The 12015-nt window shown below is 43.8% G+C and overlaps 1 protein-coding gene across 1 annotated transcript; it reads right to left on the bottom strand.

Moving 5' to 3' along the window:
* Positions 1 to 9: 9 nt before the first annotated feature.
* LOC125278869 lies at positions 10 to 11696 on the bottom strand. The gene is made up of 6 exons (XM_048208264.1): positions 11296 to 11696; positions 9459 to 9721; positions 9168 to 9358; positions 8758 to 8848; positions 8437 to 8636; positions 10 to 414 (listed from the first exon to the last, which is right to left on the bottom strand). Exons 1-6 carry the CDS (start codon positions 11452 to 11454, stop codon positions 224 to 226), a joined length of 1095 nt encoding a protein of 364 aa, XP_048064221.1. The 5' UTR covers positions 11455 to 11696; the 3' UTR covers positions 10 to 223.
* Positions 11697 to 12015: the final 319 nt, after the last annotated feature.

The raw sequence follows: 12015 nt of genomic DNA, 5'->3' as shown, positions 1-12015 counted from the left end.
TAATAAAATCCCTGTGAGTTCAAAACAAAGCAATATAAAACAACATACTGCCACATTTAACTCTTAAGAAATCTGTCAGCTCAGAACAGAGCAATATAAAACATTTAGACTCTTAAAACTCTAATAAAATTCCTGTAAGTTTACACTAAGATGCCACATAAAACATATCCACCAATTTCTCATGAATACTGTGAAAAGATGGATTTAGTGGCAAGAATAGTGTTTACTCGCATGCCAATCCTCTAACTACATTCACTAGTTCAGTAAAGCCAGTGACTCTATGCATGTTGGTGGAAAAATCTTCCGTTCGACATTTCAGACACTGTGAAGAATTTTGGAGCCACAAAGTTGTGCAGGATCTGCAACCAACTAAGCTTTCGCAGCAGGCTGCAAAAACCGGATCTTCCATGATTCCTGACGGGAGAGAAAAAAAAAAACATTTCAGGTCTAAAACTGCAATACAAGACACAACAGATTAAGTCATAAAAAAATGTTTTTGAATTTATATATTTTTTAAATTGCCTCCATTATATATTTTTTAAATTGCCTTAAAATGCCTCCAGATGCTCCAAGCACAAACATAAATGTCAATGTTATATGTTAACAATGTTATAGTGCTGTGCCCAGTTAACAATTTGTCTCCCAGTGATCTCACCATGAGCTCCCAGGGTACTCATGATGTGGTCACAATGTGAGGTCTCCCTAGCTATAAATTTTATTGGACGTGGACTCTGACAGCGCTCAGACGTCAAATGTTGGTTGAAAATTAAAATTGTGTTTACGTCTAAACATATGTTTGACGTCAGACTCCAACATCATTAAACAACTCCACAAACAGCATTACCAGCTTCACTTATGTCACGAGTTCACACTTACATATAATTTAGAGGGAGTAGAGTTTTAATGCGTATTTGGCGTGCTGTCCGGGGGGAGGGCTCCGAGCTCTGAGTACAAATGGAGGTCAGATATGGCTGTGTCCGAAAACCTAGGCAGCTGACTTGTTGCCTCGCTGCCTTATCAGACAATGACTTGTAAGGCAGCTTTTGTGCAATAAAGGCACATCACAAAACTAATTTCGGACAGACTACTGAGGCAGCGTAACAGTTTAATGATCTACAGCAAAATAGAGAGAGCTTTGGTGAGAACTAAAGTATTTAATTACTACATTAGTAATTTCTTTCTATAAATGACATCAGAAGTGGAAAATGTTGGTAAAAAACATACATTTACACTAGGGCTGCACGATTAATCGTATGAGATTGTCATGCGTGTCTCATCAGTAAAGCCGGTTCTGTGATTAGCGGTAAATGTCCATCACCTGCTTTCAAATGGAGCTGCACTTAATATACAGAGCCGTAGTTCGCGGACAAGCTACGCAATATCACCACATTTACCGCTAATCACAGAACCGGCTTTACTGATGAGACACGCATGACAATCTCATGCGATTAATCGTGCAGCCCTAATTTACACACAAACTGACCAGAAAATCCAAATTTCGGACGGCAACTTTTTTTTCCAGCGCAACTGTATGGAACCCACAGGATTGTGGGATATCAAATGGCAGTGAAGAATACATATATGCTGCCTTCAAAAATCGATCAGATGAAGGTCTCTCAGGAGACAGGAAGTGAAGCTAACATTAGATTCAGACGTGCCTTGATGCCTTCCGACCATGAAATGTGTCCTCCGAAGGCAGCATTTTACAGGTTTCGGACGCAGCCTATATATACCTGTCTGTTAGATGGAATTGATGGAAGACCAGGGGTGGATGAAATAAACAGTCTTTAATGATAAAACGTAAATGGTCCTCACAGGGTATCAGATAGAACACAAAACACTGGCATAAAACAGAGCCAGAACAAAAACTGCCAGAACGACTGGAACAAAGGAAGTCTGTCTTTAACCTCCCCGTGGACAGAGGCAGGGACCCCGAGATGCGTACAGCCGGTAGAAAATAATGAGGACAGCAGCCAGGGTGAGCAGCCAAAGGCGAACGCAGACCAGGTACTCTGCAAACAGGCACAGCTGGGTAATTCACAGACTTATTTCTCACAGCAGCAAAAGTAACTTCAGACGGGACAAGACAAGACAACAAGTGCAGGCGTTTCTCACGGGAGGTCATTGAATAATCCGACAACAAGACAGGGCTAGGAAGAGGGAATAAGAAGCAGAGAAAATCAAGAGGAAAACAGGGACAGGTGAGGAGAAGGGAATGAAAGGGGAACCAGCTGAAAGAGATAATGAGCGGAGAAGTAGAAGTGTGCGCGTGAGAGTGTGTGACCACAAGAGGGAGACAGAGAAAGAGGGAGGAAAGCCAGGATCATGACAGTACCCCTCACTCAACGAGCGCCTCCTGGCGCTCCTGAGGCCGACTGGCGAGACCGGAGGAAATCATCGATGAGTGAAGGATCCAGGACGTCCCGGGAGGGAACCCAGCTTCTCTCCTCTGGACCATACCCCTCCCAATCGACAAGATACTGACAGCCGCGTCCCCGACGGCGCATGTCGAGAATCCGGCGAACCCTGTAGATAGGGGTATCATCGACAAGACTAGGGACGCGGACCGGGCGAGAAGGGGGACGGATGACTGGTTTGATGCAAGAGACATGAAACACGGGATGAACTCGGCGTAAATTAGGCGGAAGGCGGAGCTTTACTGCGACAGGATTTATGACCTTTACTATGCGGAATGGTCCAACAAAGCGGGGAGACAACTTACGTGATACCGACTGGAGAGGTAAATTTGAAGTGGATAACCACACTCTTTGGCCGCAAACGTAGCGAGGACTTCTAACTCTGCGCCTATTAGCCGAAACTGTCATGCGTCTTCTAGCTCGACAGAGAGCAGATCGCACTCTCCTCCAGGTGCGTCTGCAACGGCTAATAAAAGCTTGCGCTGACGGAACATTAGATTCAGAGTCTTGGGACTCAAATAACGGAGGTTGATAGCCGAGACAGCAATGGAAGGGCGAAAGACCGGTAGCAGAGGAGGGAAGCGAATTATGGGCGTATTCGGCCCAGGATAGTTGCTGTGACCAGGACGCGGGATTTTGATGAGTGAGACTGCGCAGCATACGGGCGACAATCTGATTAGTCCGTTCTGCTTGACCGTTCGTTTGGGGATGAAACCCGGACGAAAGGCTAACGGATGACCCAATGAGGCGACAAAACTCCTTCCAGAATTGAGAGGAAAATTGAGGGCCTCTATCAGACACCATATCAGTTGGTAAACCATGTAGCTTAAAGACATGATCAACCATGATCTGGGCGGTCTCCTTGGCAGAGGGGAGCTTAGCGAGTGGAATAAAATGGGCCGACTTAGAAAAACGATCTACCACGGTCAAAATAACGGTGTTACCCTCCGAGAGAGGAAGTCCGGTGATAAAGTCGAGAGCTAGGTGAGACCACGGTCGTGTAGGAACCGGTAACGGACGAAGTAGACCGGCCGGAGGGGAATTGCCAGCCTTAGTCTGCGCGCACGTATCGCAGGAGGCAATAAACCGTCGCACGTCTTGTTCTAAAGACGACCACCAAAAGCGCTGACGGATAAAAGCGAGGGTGCCCCGGACGCCGGGATGGGCAGTTAATTTAGAGGTGTGTCCCCACTGAAGGACAGCGCGACGCGCGGATACAGGGACAAAAAGAAGCCCCTTAGGACAGTTGCGCGGAACTATGACTCGAGAAAGAGAACGCTTCACCAGCCTCTCTATTCCCCAGACGGTCGTGCCAACAATATGATTAGGGGGAATAATCTCCTCGGGCTCGGAAGAAGAAGAGGAGGCAAAAAGACGAGATAGCGCATCAGGCTTAACGTTCTTGGTACCCGGACGATACGAGATGGAAAAATCGAAACGGGTAAAAAATAGAGCCCAGCGGGCTTGACGCGCGTTCAGTCTCTTGGCCTTGCGGATGTACTCTAGGTTTCGGTGATCAGTCCAGACAATAAAAGGTACGGGGGCTCCCTCAAGCCACTGTCGCCACTCGCCCAACGCTAGACGGATGGCGAGCAGTTCGCGGTTGCCCACGTCGTAATTGCGCTCAGCAGGAGAAAGACGGTGAGAGAAAAAAGCGCAGGGGTGTATCTGTCCATCAGCGGCGGACCGCTGGGAAAGAACAGCCCCGACTCCCACTTCAGAGGCATCGACCTCGACTATAAACTGTTTAGTGAAGTCAGGAGTAAGAAGGATAGGCGCGGTAGTAAAAAGAGACTTGAGAACGTCAAACGCTGTCTGCGCAGATTCTGACCACCTAAACTGGGACTTGACTGAGGTCAGAGCCGTAAGGGGAGCGGCTACTTGACTAAAACCTCGTATAAAACGACGATAAAAATTTGCAAACCCGAGAAAACGTTGAAGCGCGAGGCGAGATTCGGGCACAGGCCAATCAGTGACCGCCTGGACCTTAGCCGGGTCCATACCGATCCCCTCTGCCGAGATGACTGAACCTAGAAACGTAACTGAGGGGGCGTGGAAAGAGCATTTCTCGGCCTTTACATAAAGTCGATTCTCCAGAAGACGCTGGAGGACACGACGAACCTGTTGAACGTGCACCTGGAGTGATGGAGAGAAGATCAAAATGTCGTCGAGGTAGACGAACACAAAGACATTGAGCATGTCCCGTAAGACGTCATTGATTAAGGCCTGAAAGACCGCGGGGGCGTTGACCAATCCGAACGGAAGAACCCGGTATTCAAAGTGCCCAAGGGGCGTGTTAAACGCGGTCTTCCATTCATCCCCCTCCTTTATGCGCACTAGGTGATAGGCGTTGCGTAAATCGAGCTTTGTGAAAATCTTAGCTCCCTGCAAGACCTCGAAGGCAGATGACATCAGTGGCAAAGGATAACGATTCTTGACAGTGATATCATTTAAACCCCGATAATCAATGCAGGGACGCAGGGAGCCGTCTTTCTTCTTAACAAAGAAAAACCCGGCCCCCGCTGGAGACGAGGAGGGAACGATGGTACCGGCGTTGAGCGAATCAGAAAGGTAACTCTCGAGCGCCTCCCGTTCGGGAACGGATAACGAGTATAGTCCTCCCCGAGGGGGCGTTGTACCTGGGAGAAGATCAATACTGCAGTCATACGGGCGATGAGGGGGGAGAGAAGTGGCCCGGGAACGGCTGAAGACCTCCCGCAAATCGTGATACTCCTCCGGTACCCCAGACAAATCACCCGGCTCTTCCTGAAAAACAGTTACGGACAAGACAGGGGACACAGCAGAAGACAGACAATTAACATGACAAGACACTTTCCAAGAGAGAATAGAGCCTTCCGACCAGTTAATCTGGGGGTTATGGAGAACTAACCACGGATGGCCTAAAACCACTGGAGAAAAAGGGGAATGAAAAATAAAAAAAGAAATAGTCTCTCTATGATTTCCTGAAACTGTAAGAGTCAATGGAGAGGTCCTTCTTTGTACCCTAGGAAGGGAACTGCCATCTAGGGCGAATAGGGGGGTGGAATCTTGTAAATCTAAGAGAGGAATACCTTGTTCCAAAGCCCAAGTCTCGTCAATGAAGTTCCCCTCCGCCCCCGAATCAAGTAAGGCAAAACAGGAAACTGACGATCCCGGCCAGCGGAGGTGTGCAGGAAGGGAGGTACTGGATTTAGGCGGAGAGACCCATGATGTAGCGCTCGCCAGCAACCCTCCGCCTACTGACGAGCGCTGGCTTTTACTGGGCACCTAGAAACAAAATGATCAGCGGCAGCACAGTACATGCAAAGGCGATTTATAATCCTGCGTTGGCGTTCCTGTGTGGATATACGAAGCCCTCCAAGCTGCATCGGCTCAGGCTCAGCAACGGAAGATCGTGGTGGCTGGGTCGCCGAGGAGGCGGGAAGTAGCGAAACCTCCATTCTGCGAGCCCTTCGTCGCATCTCAAAGCGTCTCTCGATGCGGAGAGCCAACTCGACTAGGGAATCGAAAGTGTCAGGAACTTCTCGAACCAGGACCTCATCCTTAATTTCAGAATTCAGGCCCTCGAGAAAACGAGCGATGAGTGCCGGCTCGTTCCATCTACTTGTAGTGGCCAGGGTTCGGAATTCAACAGAAAAATCAGTGACTGACCTCTTTCCCTGGCGCAAGGTGGATAGGAGGCGGGATGCTTCGTGACCGTGTGCTGACCGGTCAAAGACTCGGATCATCTCCTCCTTAAAAAGAGAAAACTTAAAAATGCAGTCCACCTCTGCCTCCCAGTTCGCTGCCGCCCACTCACGAGCTCGTCCATTTAGAAGAGAAATCACATAAGCCACCTTAGATCGGTCCTTGGCATAGGTGGACGGCTGGAGGGAAAAAACAACCTCGCATTGGATGAGGAAGGCTCGGCACTGCAGAGGCTCACCAGAGTAACACGGCGGGTTGTTTATACGTGGCTCCGAAGAGTCGCGCTGTCCAGCTGAAGCAGAGGTCTCGTGACGGTAGTGATGGAACTGCTGGGTAAGATCCGAGAGCTGGACCGTCAGGGAATCAACGGCGTGTCTAGCGGCGGACAAATCCTCCTCATGTTTGCCCAGCAGAGCACCCTGGAGCTCTACCGCACTGTGAAGGGGGTTACCACTCGCCTGGTCCATCTTTGGTCGGATTATTCTGTTAGATGGAATTGATGGAAGACCAGGGGTGGATGAAATAAACAGTCTTTAATGATAAAACGTAAATGGTCCTCACAGGGTATCAGATAGAACACAAAACACTGGCATAAAACAGAGCCAGAACAAAAACTGCCAGAACGACTGGAACAAAGGAAGTCTGTCTTTAACCTCCCCGAGGACAGAGGCAGGGACCCCGAGATGCGTACAGCCGGTAGAAAATAATGAGGACAGCAGCCAGGGTGAGCAGCCAAAGGCGAACGCAGACCAGGTACTCTGCAAACAGGCACAGCTGGGTAATTCACAGACTTATTTCTCACAGCAGCAAAAGTAACTTCAGACGGGACAAGACAAGACAACAAGTGCAGGCGTTTCTCACGGGAGGTCATTGAATAATCCGACAACAAGACAGGGCTAGGAAGAGGGAATAAGAAGCAGAGAAAATCAAGAGGAAAACAGGGACAGGTGAGGAGAAGGGAATGAAAGGGGAACCAGCTGAAAGAGATAATGAGCGGAGAAGTAGAAGTGTGCGCGTGAGAGTGTGTGACCACAAGAGGGAGACAGAGAAAGAGGGGAGGAAAGCCAGGATCATGACACTGTCATTGATTGCTGAGTGCTCTCCAGTTGTGTTAATTATCTGAATGTGCTCCTCCTGAACTTTGTTAATAAAACATCATTACAAACCAGATTGACTTTATTTCTGTCAGAAGTCTACAGAAGCTCTTATTAAGATTAACAGAGGTTTAGATGTTGATGATTTATTGAAAATAATAGTTTGGTTTGATGTCACCATTATGGTGGTCTGTATTTGCTTTAGTTGGGCAGTTTGACATACCTGGCAGTTTTGATGTTTTAATGCTAGTTTTCTCTGGCTGCTGTAACTGTGTTTGTTATAGCAAGAGCAGCAAGAAAAAAATTGTAACCAGATGGTCAGCTACTTGATGGCGTTAAAGATACAATCATTATGTAGTGTTTTTATCAGCTGATCTCATCTAGACCATCATATGTGTCATTAACTTCACATAACCGATTACAGTAATGTTTCTACAGCATGAGATCCAACAGTATTTTAATAAGAAAATCTGTATGATTTTAAGAACACACTAAACACTGAAGAACAGTGAAGAAATACTGCTTCACACATTTAGACACACTCAAACATCAATAATCGGCATTTGAATCTCAACAATGGTGACATGCTTCATGCTGCAATGCATTCTGGGAGCCACTGATGTGTTTTGTATGATGCACCCAGAATACATAAACAGTTACAGCATCCAGAGAAAAACTAACATTAAAAAGGCAAGGCCAAAGAGCCCAACTAAAGCAAACACTGACCAAACTTCTACTTTCAAACTAACTTAAACATTTAAACATCTGTTAATCTCAATAACCCTAACCCTGTAAATAAAGTCAATCTTGTTAGTAATAATTGAAGCTGCTTATGCTGTTTTTGGGGTTGTTTAATGGCAATGGAACTTGACTTCAACCTTTTATAAGAATGTTAGGGGATAATGTTCTATCAATGTTAACACTTAACATGTTTAGAATGTTTTTAGAGAATGTTATCCTAACTTTTAGGAGGACATTCTGGTAACAAAAATAAAACTAGCTACTAAAAACATTACAAGAACATATAATGTTCACAGAACATCCTAAGAACAATGACATTTCTAGCTGGTGTGACCTCACATTGTGACCAAAGTATGAGCACACAGTGAGAGTGCTGTGAGGTTACACTTTTAGATCACTGAGACCACAGGGTGAGATCACTGTGAGTTCAGAATGTTGACTGGGTGTGATGGCTGAATAACCATTTTTAATAAATTCCATACAAAGAAAAGACTGACCTCTGCAAACTAGACAAGTGAAGACATCCCTCACATTCCTGGACTGTTCTTCAGTCAGTACCAATGTTGTCTTCCTGTTTTGGACCAGGTCAGACAGTTCATGGATGGCAGTGGTCACCTCAGATAAACCCTGAGCAGCCAGGACAACCTCCTCGATCTTCTCCAATACACTGTCCATTCCCCCTTCATCATCTCTGCGTCTATGAATCAGAAACATGTCATTTATATATTAGTTTTTAATATAAATTTTATATTTTTAAGCACACACAGGTAACTAGGATTGCATTTGGTATTGTAACTTACAAGATTTACGAGACTTACGAGATTCTCCGCCTCTTTTGTTGCATAGCTTGGAAATCAGCCTCCAGTACAGCCATGATTTTTCTTGAGTTTTGCTTCCAGTAAAAGGACCCTAAATGAGTACACAAAATGTATAATGTATGAATAAGAGCTAATTTGTGAGACTGATATGTGAATGCATTTCTAATTTAGCAGCAAAAGTTTGACATTGTTTATAGCAGTAGTTTGTGATGTGGGACTTCATAAATGTTGATGCAGCAATTTAAAGCCCACCACATATTTGCAGCCTAATTTGTTAAGCAGCAAAAGTTTATACCACTGTAAAAAGTTAACTTTTTAAGACACATGGATACGTAAACTTTACTTAGATTCATGGTAAATAATAGTTAATGAGATAAATAAAGGTAAATAAAAATTTTCCACTGAAGCACCTCTTGTTCCTTCGGAGTCTAATATTTCAATCCCATTGTGGTCTGTCAAAATGACTGGGTCATTGGTTCCTAGGGCATCTTTCACTTTTGCGGTCAAAATTGGGACACTGGCCTCCTGCTCTGTGAATCTTACCACCACCATTCTGCTGGTGACAAGCTTCCCACTTTGAAACTCTCCCAGGCTGACTGTCCTGGAATTCAAAACAGCTTAATTTAGGGTCTTGCATAATGATGAACATTGTATACATGTAAAAAAAAAAAAAAATTATTGCCAGCAGAAAATTAGCTTACTTTGTAAAGTATTTCAGGGATTGGGCCCTGGGTGGCAGTGAGGGACTCGCTGAGATACCAGGCCTGGAGAAGCGAAACTGGCTGCTTGAGGATGGAGGTGGCCCAGAGGCAGCAGCATTACCACTTGTGTTGGGTACAGCCCCAGACCCATGTACCTCATAGTGGGCCTTGTCCCTGAGATCTAATGAACTGAAGTGGCCATCTGCTCTGGGGAACACTGCCACATTAGCATCATCAGTGAGGTACAGGCTCTGGCTGGATACCTAGAAAAAGTAAGGTTTTCTTAAGTAGGCACAACCAGCATGAAATTCATTGTACCCTTTATTCTTTAGATATGTACAGTTGTCAGTTATAATCATCAAAATTAAAAGAAATAAACATTTGAAATATATCAATCTGTGTGTAATGAATGAATATAATATACAAGTTCCACTTTTTGAATGGAATTAGTGAAATAAATCAACTTTTTGATGATATTCTAATTATATGACCAGCACCTGTATAGGAATCACTACAATCAGATGCCATATTTTAGGTTCACTAAGCTAAAACTAATGAAATCAAACACAGCAGTCCTTCAATAAATAATGGCTAGTTATAATATTCAGTTTTGCTGAAAGAGTTTTAGAGAAGCATTGCCTCAAGTGTATGATCATTTTGCAGGATGCAGTTTGTGGTGTTATTGATCTGTATTGCACAGAAAGGTGTTTCTGTCATTGAGCTGAGCTCAAATGATCTAAATGGGGTAGACAAAATAATAAAAACCTGTCAGTACAACACAATACATTTCAACAGCACCAGTAACGGCAACCACATGACCGCATCAAAACTCTCTAAACCAGTTTTAATACAATCTGAACATTATAACCACAAAGATAATTACTATATAGCAGAATGTTTAGACAGCATTAGTTTTAGCTTGACATACCTAATAAACTCCATAGAGTGGGGATAGGGTAAGGAGAACTTTTGGCAACCCATAACTGCACGGTTCCAACAGATCAGTAACTTATGGGCCGACAGCTTTGCCATTTACCATTTTTTATGATAAAAGTGTGGTAACCATGTTTTTTCATGTATCGATTACCATTTGTATAATCAGTTTGGTAACACTTTATAATACTGTTCCTTCATTAATGCATAATATATAATAATATATATTTAATTCTAAAGTAAAGGTAATTTTAACCCACATGTAATGATTCAAGTGTTACTACATCCTTCTAAAGGAATTACTAATGATTTGGATCAGTATTCTAAAGTGAAGATCATGATAACTCTCTAGTAATGACTGAAATCATAGCTTTTGAGGCTTTTGAAAGGTTTTGGATAGCAACACTTCAGTCATTACTATCATGTTTTTCACTTTAGAATGAATTATATATTATGCATTATTCACATTAATTATGGACCTGTATATAGTAGCCTAGTCCTTAGTAGTGAGTAGTCATACTGTGAGGTATGAAAAAATAGTAGTCACTGATTAGCTAATAGTGAACTACCACATTCAACTGAGCGCTATTACTACTAATATATTAATCAGAGTTTCTTGTTAGTTAATAGTAGTTTCTAGAGTGTTAATAATACCTTACTCATTTGTTCCTATGTATTTATTAATTGATGATGGAACAGTAAGTGTTACCATCAGTTGTCCAACAAACTACCATGCTTAAATGCTAGCAAAACCATGGTTAATTTGTGGTTTACGTACAATAATTTTTGTAGTAAAAACATGGTTATTTTCGTAAGGGTATCCACTTAATGTCACACATTCAAAATTGAATGCCAGCAAACCTCCATTAATAAGCTTCATGCTATTGTAGTTCGTCCATATTACCTGAAATATTTTAGAAATGTTTTCAACCATCATGTCTTCCTCTCTCAATGTTACCCTTCTAGACGAAGTGAAAAGAACAAATGATACATCCATTTCGTCGCAATGATGTTGCCTCCGAGTGTACAAACAATGGTTAGCGGCCTTAAATTCATTGCGCATGCGCACAGCGCGGCGCGCAGCTGTAAACACCGTGAGAACTGGAAAAATACAGAAAAACGTAAATTAGCCGTATTATTTCGTTTTGGTTTTTCGGTTTATTTGTTTTTCGGTTTCGAGCTGAAAACTGGAAAAAAGACATCAGCTTTCATTTTTTGGTTCATACAGAACCACCGAAAAACGAAATATCGACCTGTTTTGCCCGTTTTTCGTTTGCCAGATTAAATGAAATAATTGAATGATCAGATGATACGACGTCTATACGATGAATCTTCAATATTTGAAATTACGTGCTGCCATGCAGCGCCGGATCAACAGATCAGCAGATGTCTGCATGGACGTGACAAAGCGGTGTCTATTCTTTAATCGCATCGCGCCGCACGCGTCCAGTGTAGTCACGGAAATAATTATATCTACATACAATTTGACAAGCATCGAATTCATATTTGCGTTGCATTTTCCCCAACGAGTAGCCTACGTAACTTGTAAAAAATGTACAGTTAAGCCTGAAGATTCTGCATTGATAAATGCAGTTTCACTGATACATTTAGTTTTACATTTTGC

The sequence above is a fragment of the Megalobrama amblycephala genome, linkage group LG11, assembly GCF_018812025.1.
Source record: "Megalobrama amblycephala isolate DHTTF-2021 linkage group LG11, ASM1881202v1, whole genome shotgun sequence".
In the NCBI taxonomy this organism is placed as follows: domain Eukaryota; kingdom Metazoa; phylum Chordata; class Actinopteri; order Cypriniformes; family Xenocyprididae; genus Megalobrama; species Megalobrama amblycephala.
This window is presented reverse-complemented; position numbering and strand designations above follow the sequence as displayed.

Excerpts from the sequence above, each read along its gene's own strand:
- LOC125278869 (XM_048208264.1), bottom strand. The coding sequence starts at position 11,454 with ATGCGCAATGAATTTAAGGCCGCTAACCATTGTTTGTACACTCGGAGG. Across the intron at positions 9,359-9,458 it reads TCCCTGAAATACTTTACAAA|GACAGTCAGCCTGGGAGAGT; the intron begins GTAAGCTAATTT and ends TTTGAATTCCAG. Across the intron at positions 415-8,436 it reads CACTTGTCTAGTTTGCAGAG|GAATCATGGAAGATCCGGTT; the intron begins GTCAGTCTTTTC and ends CTCTCCCGTCAG.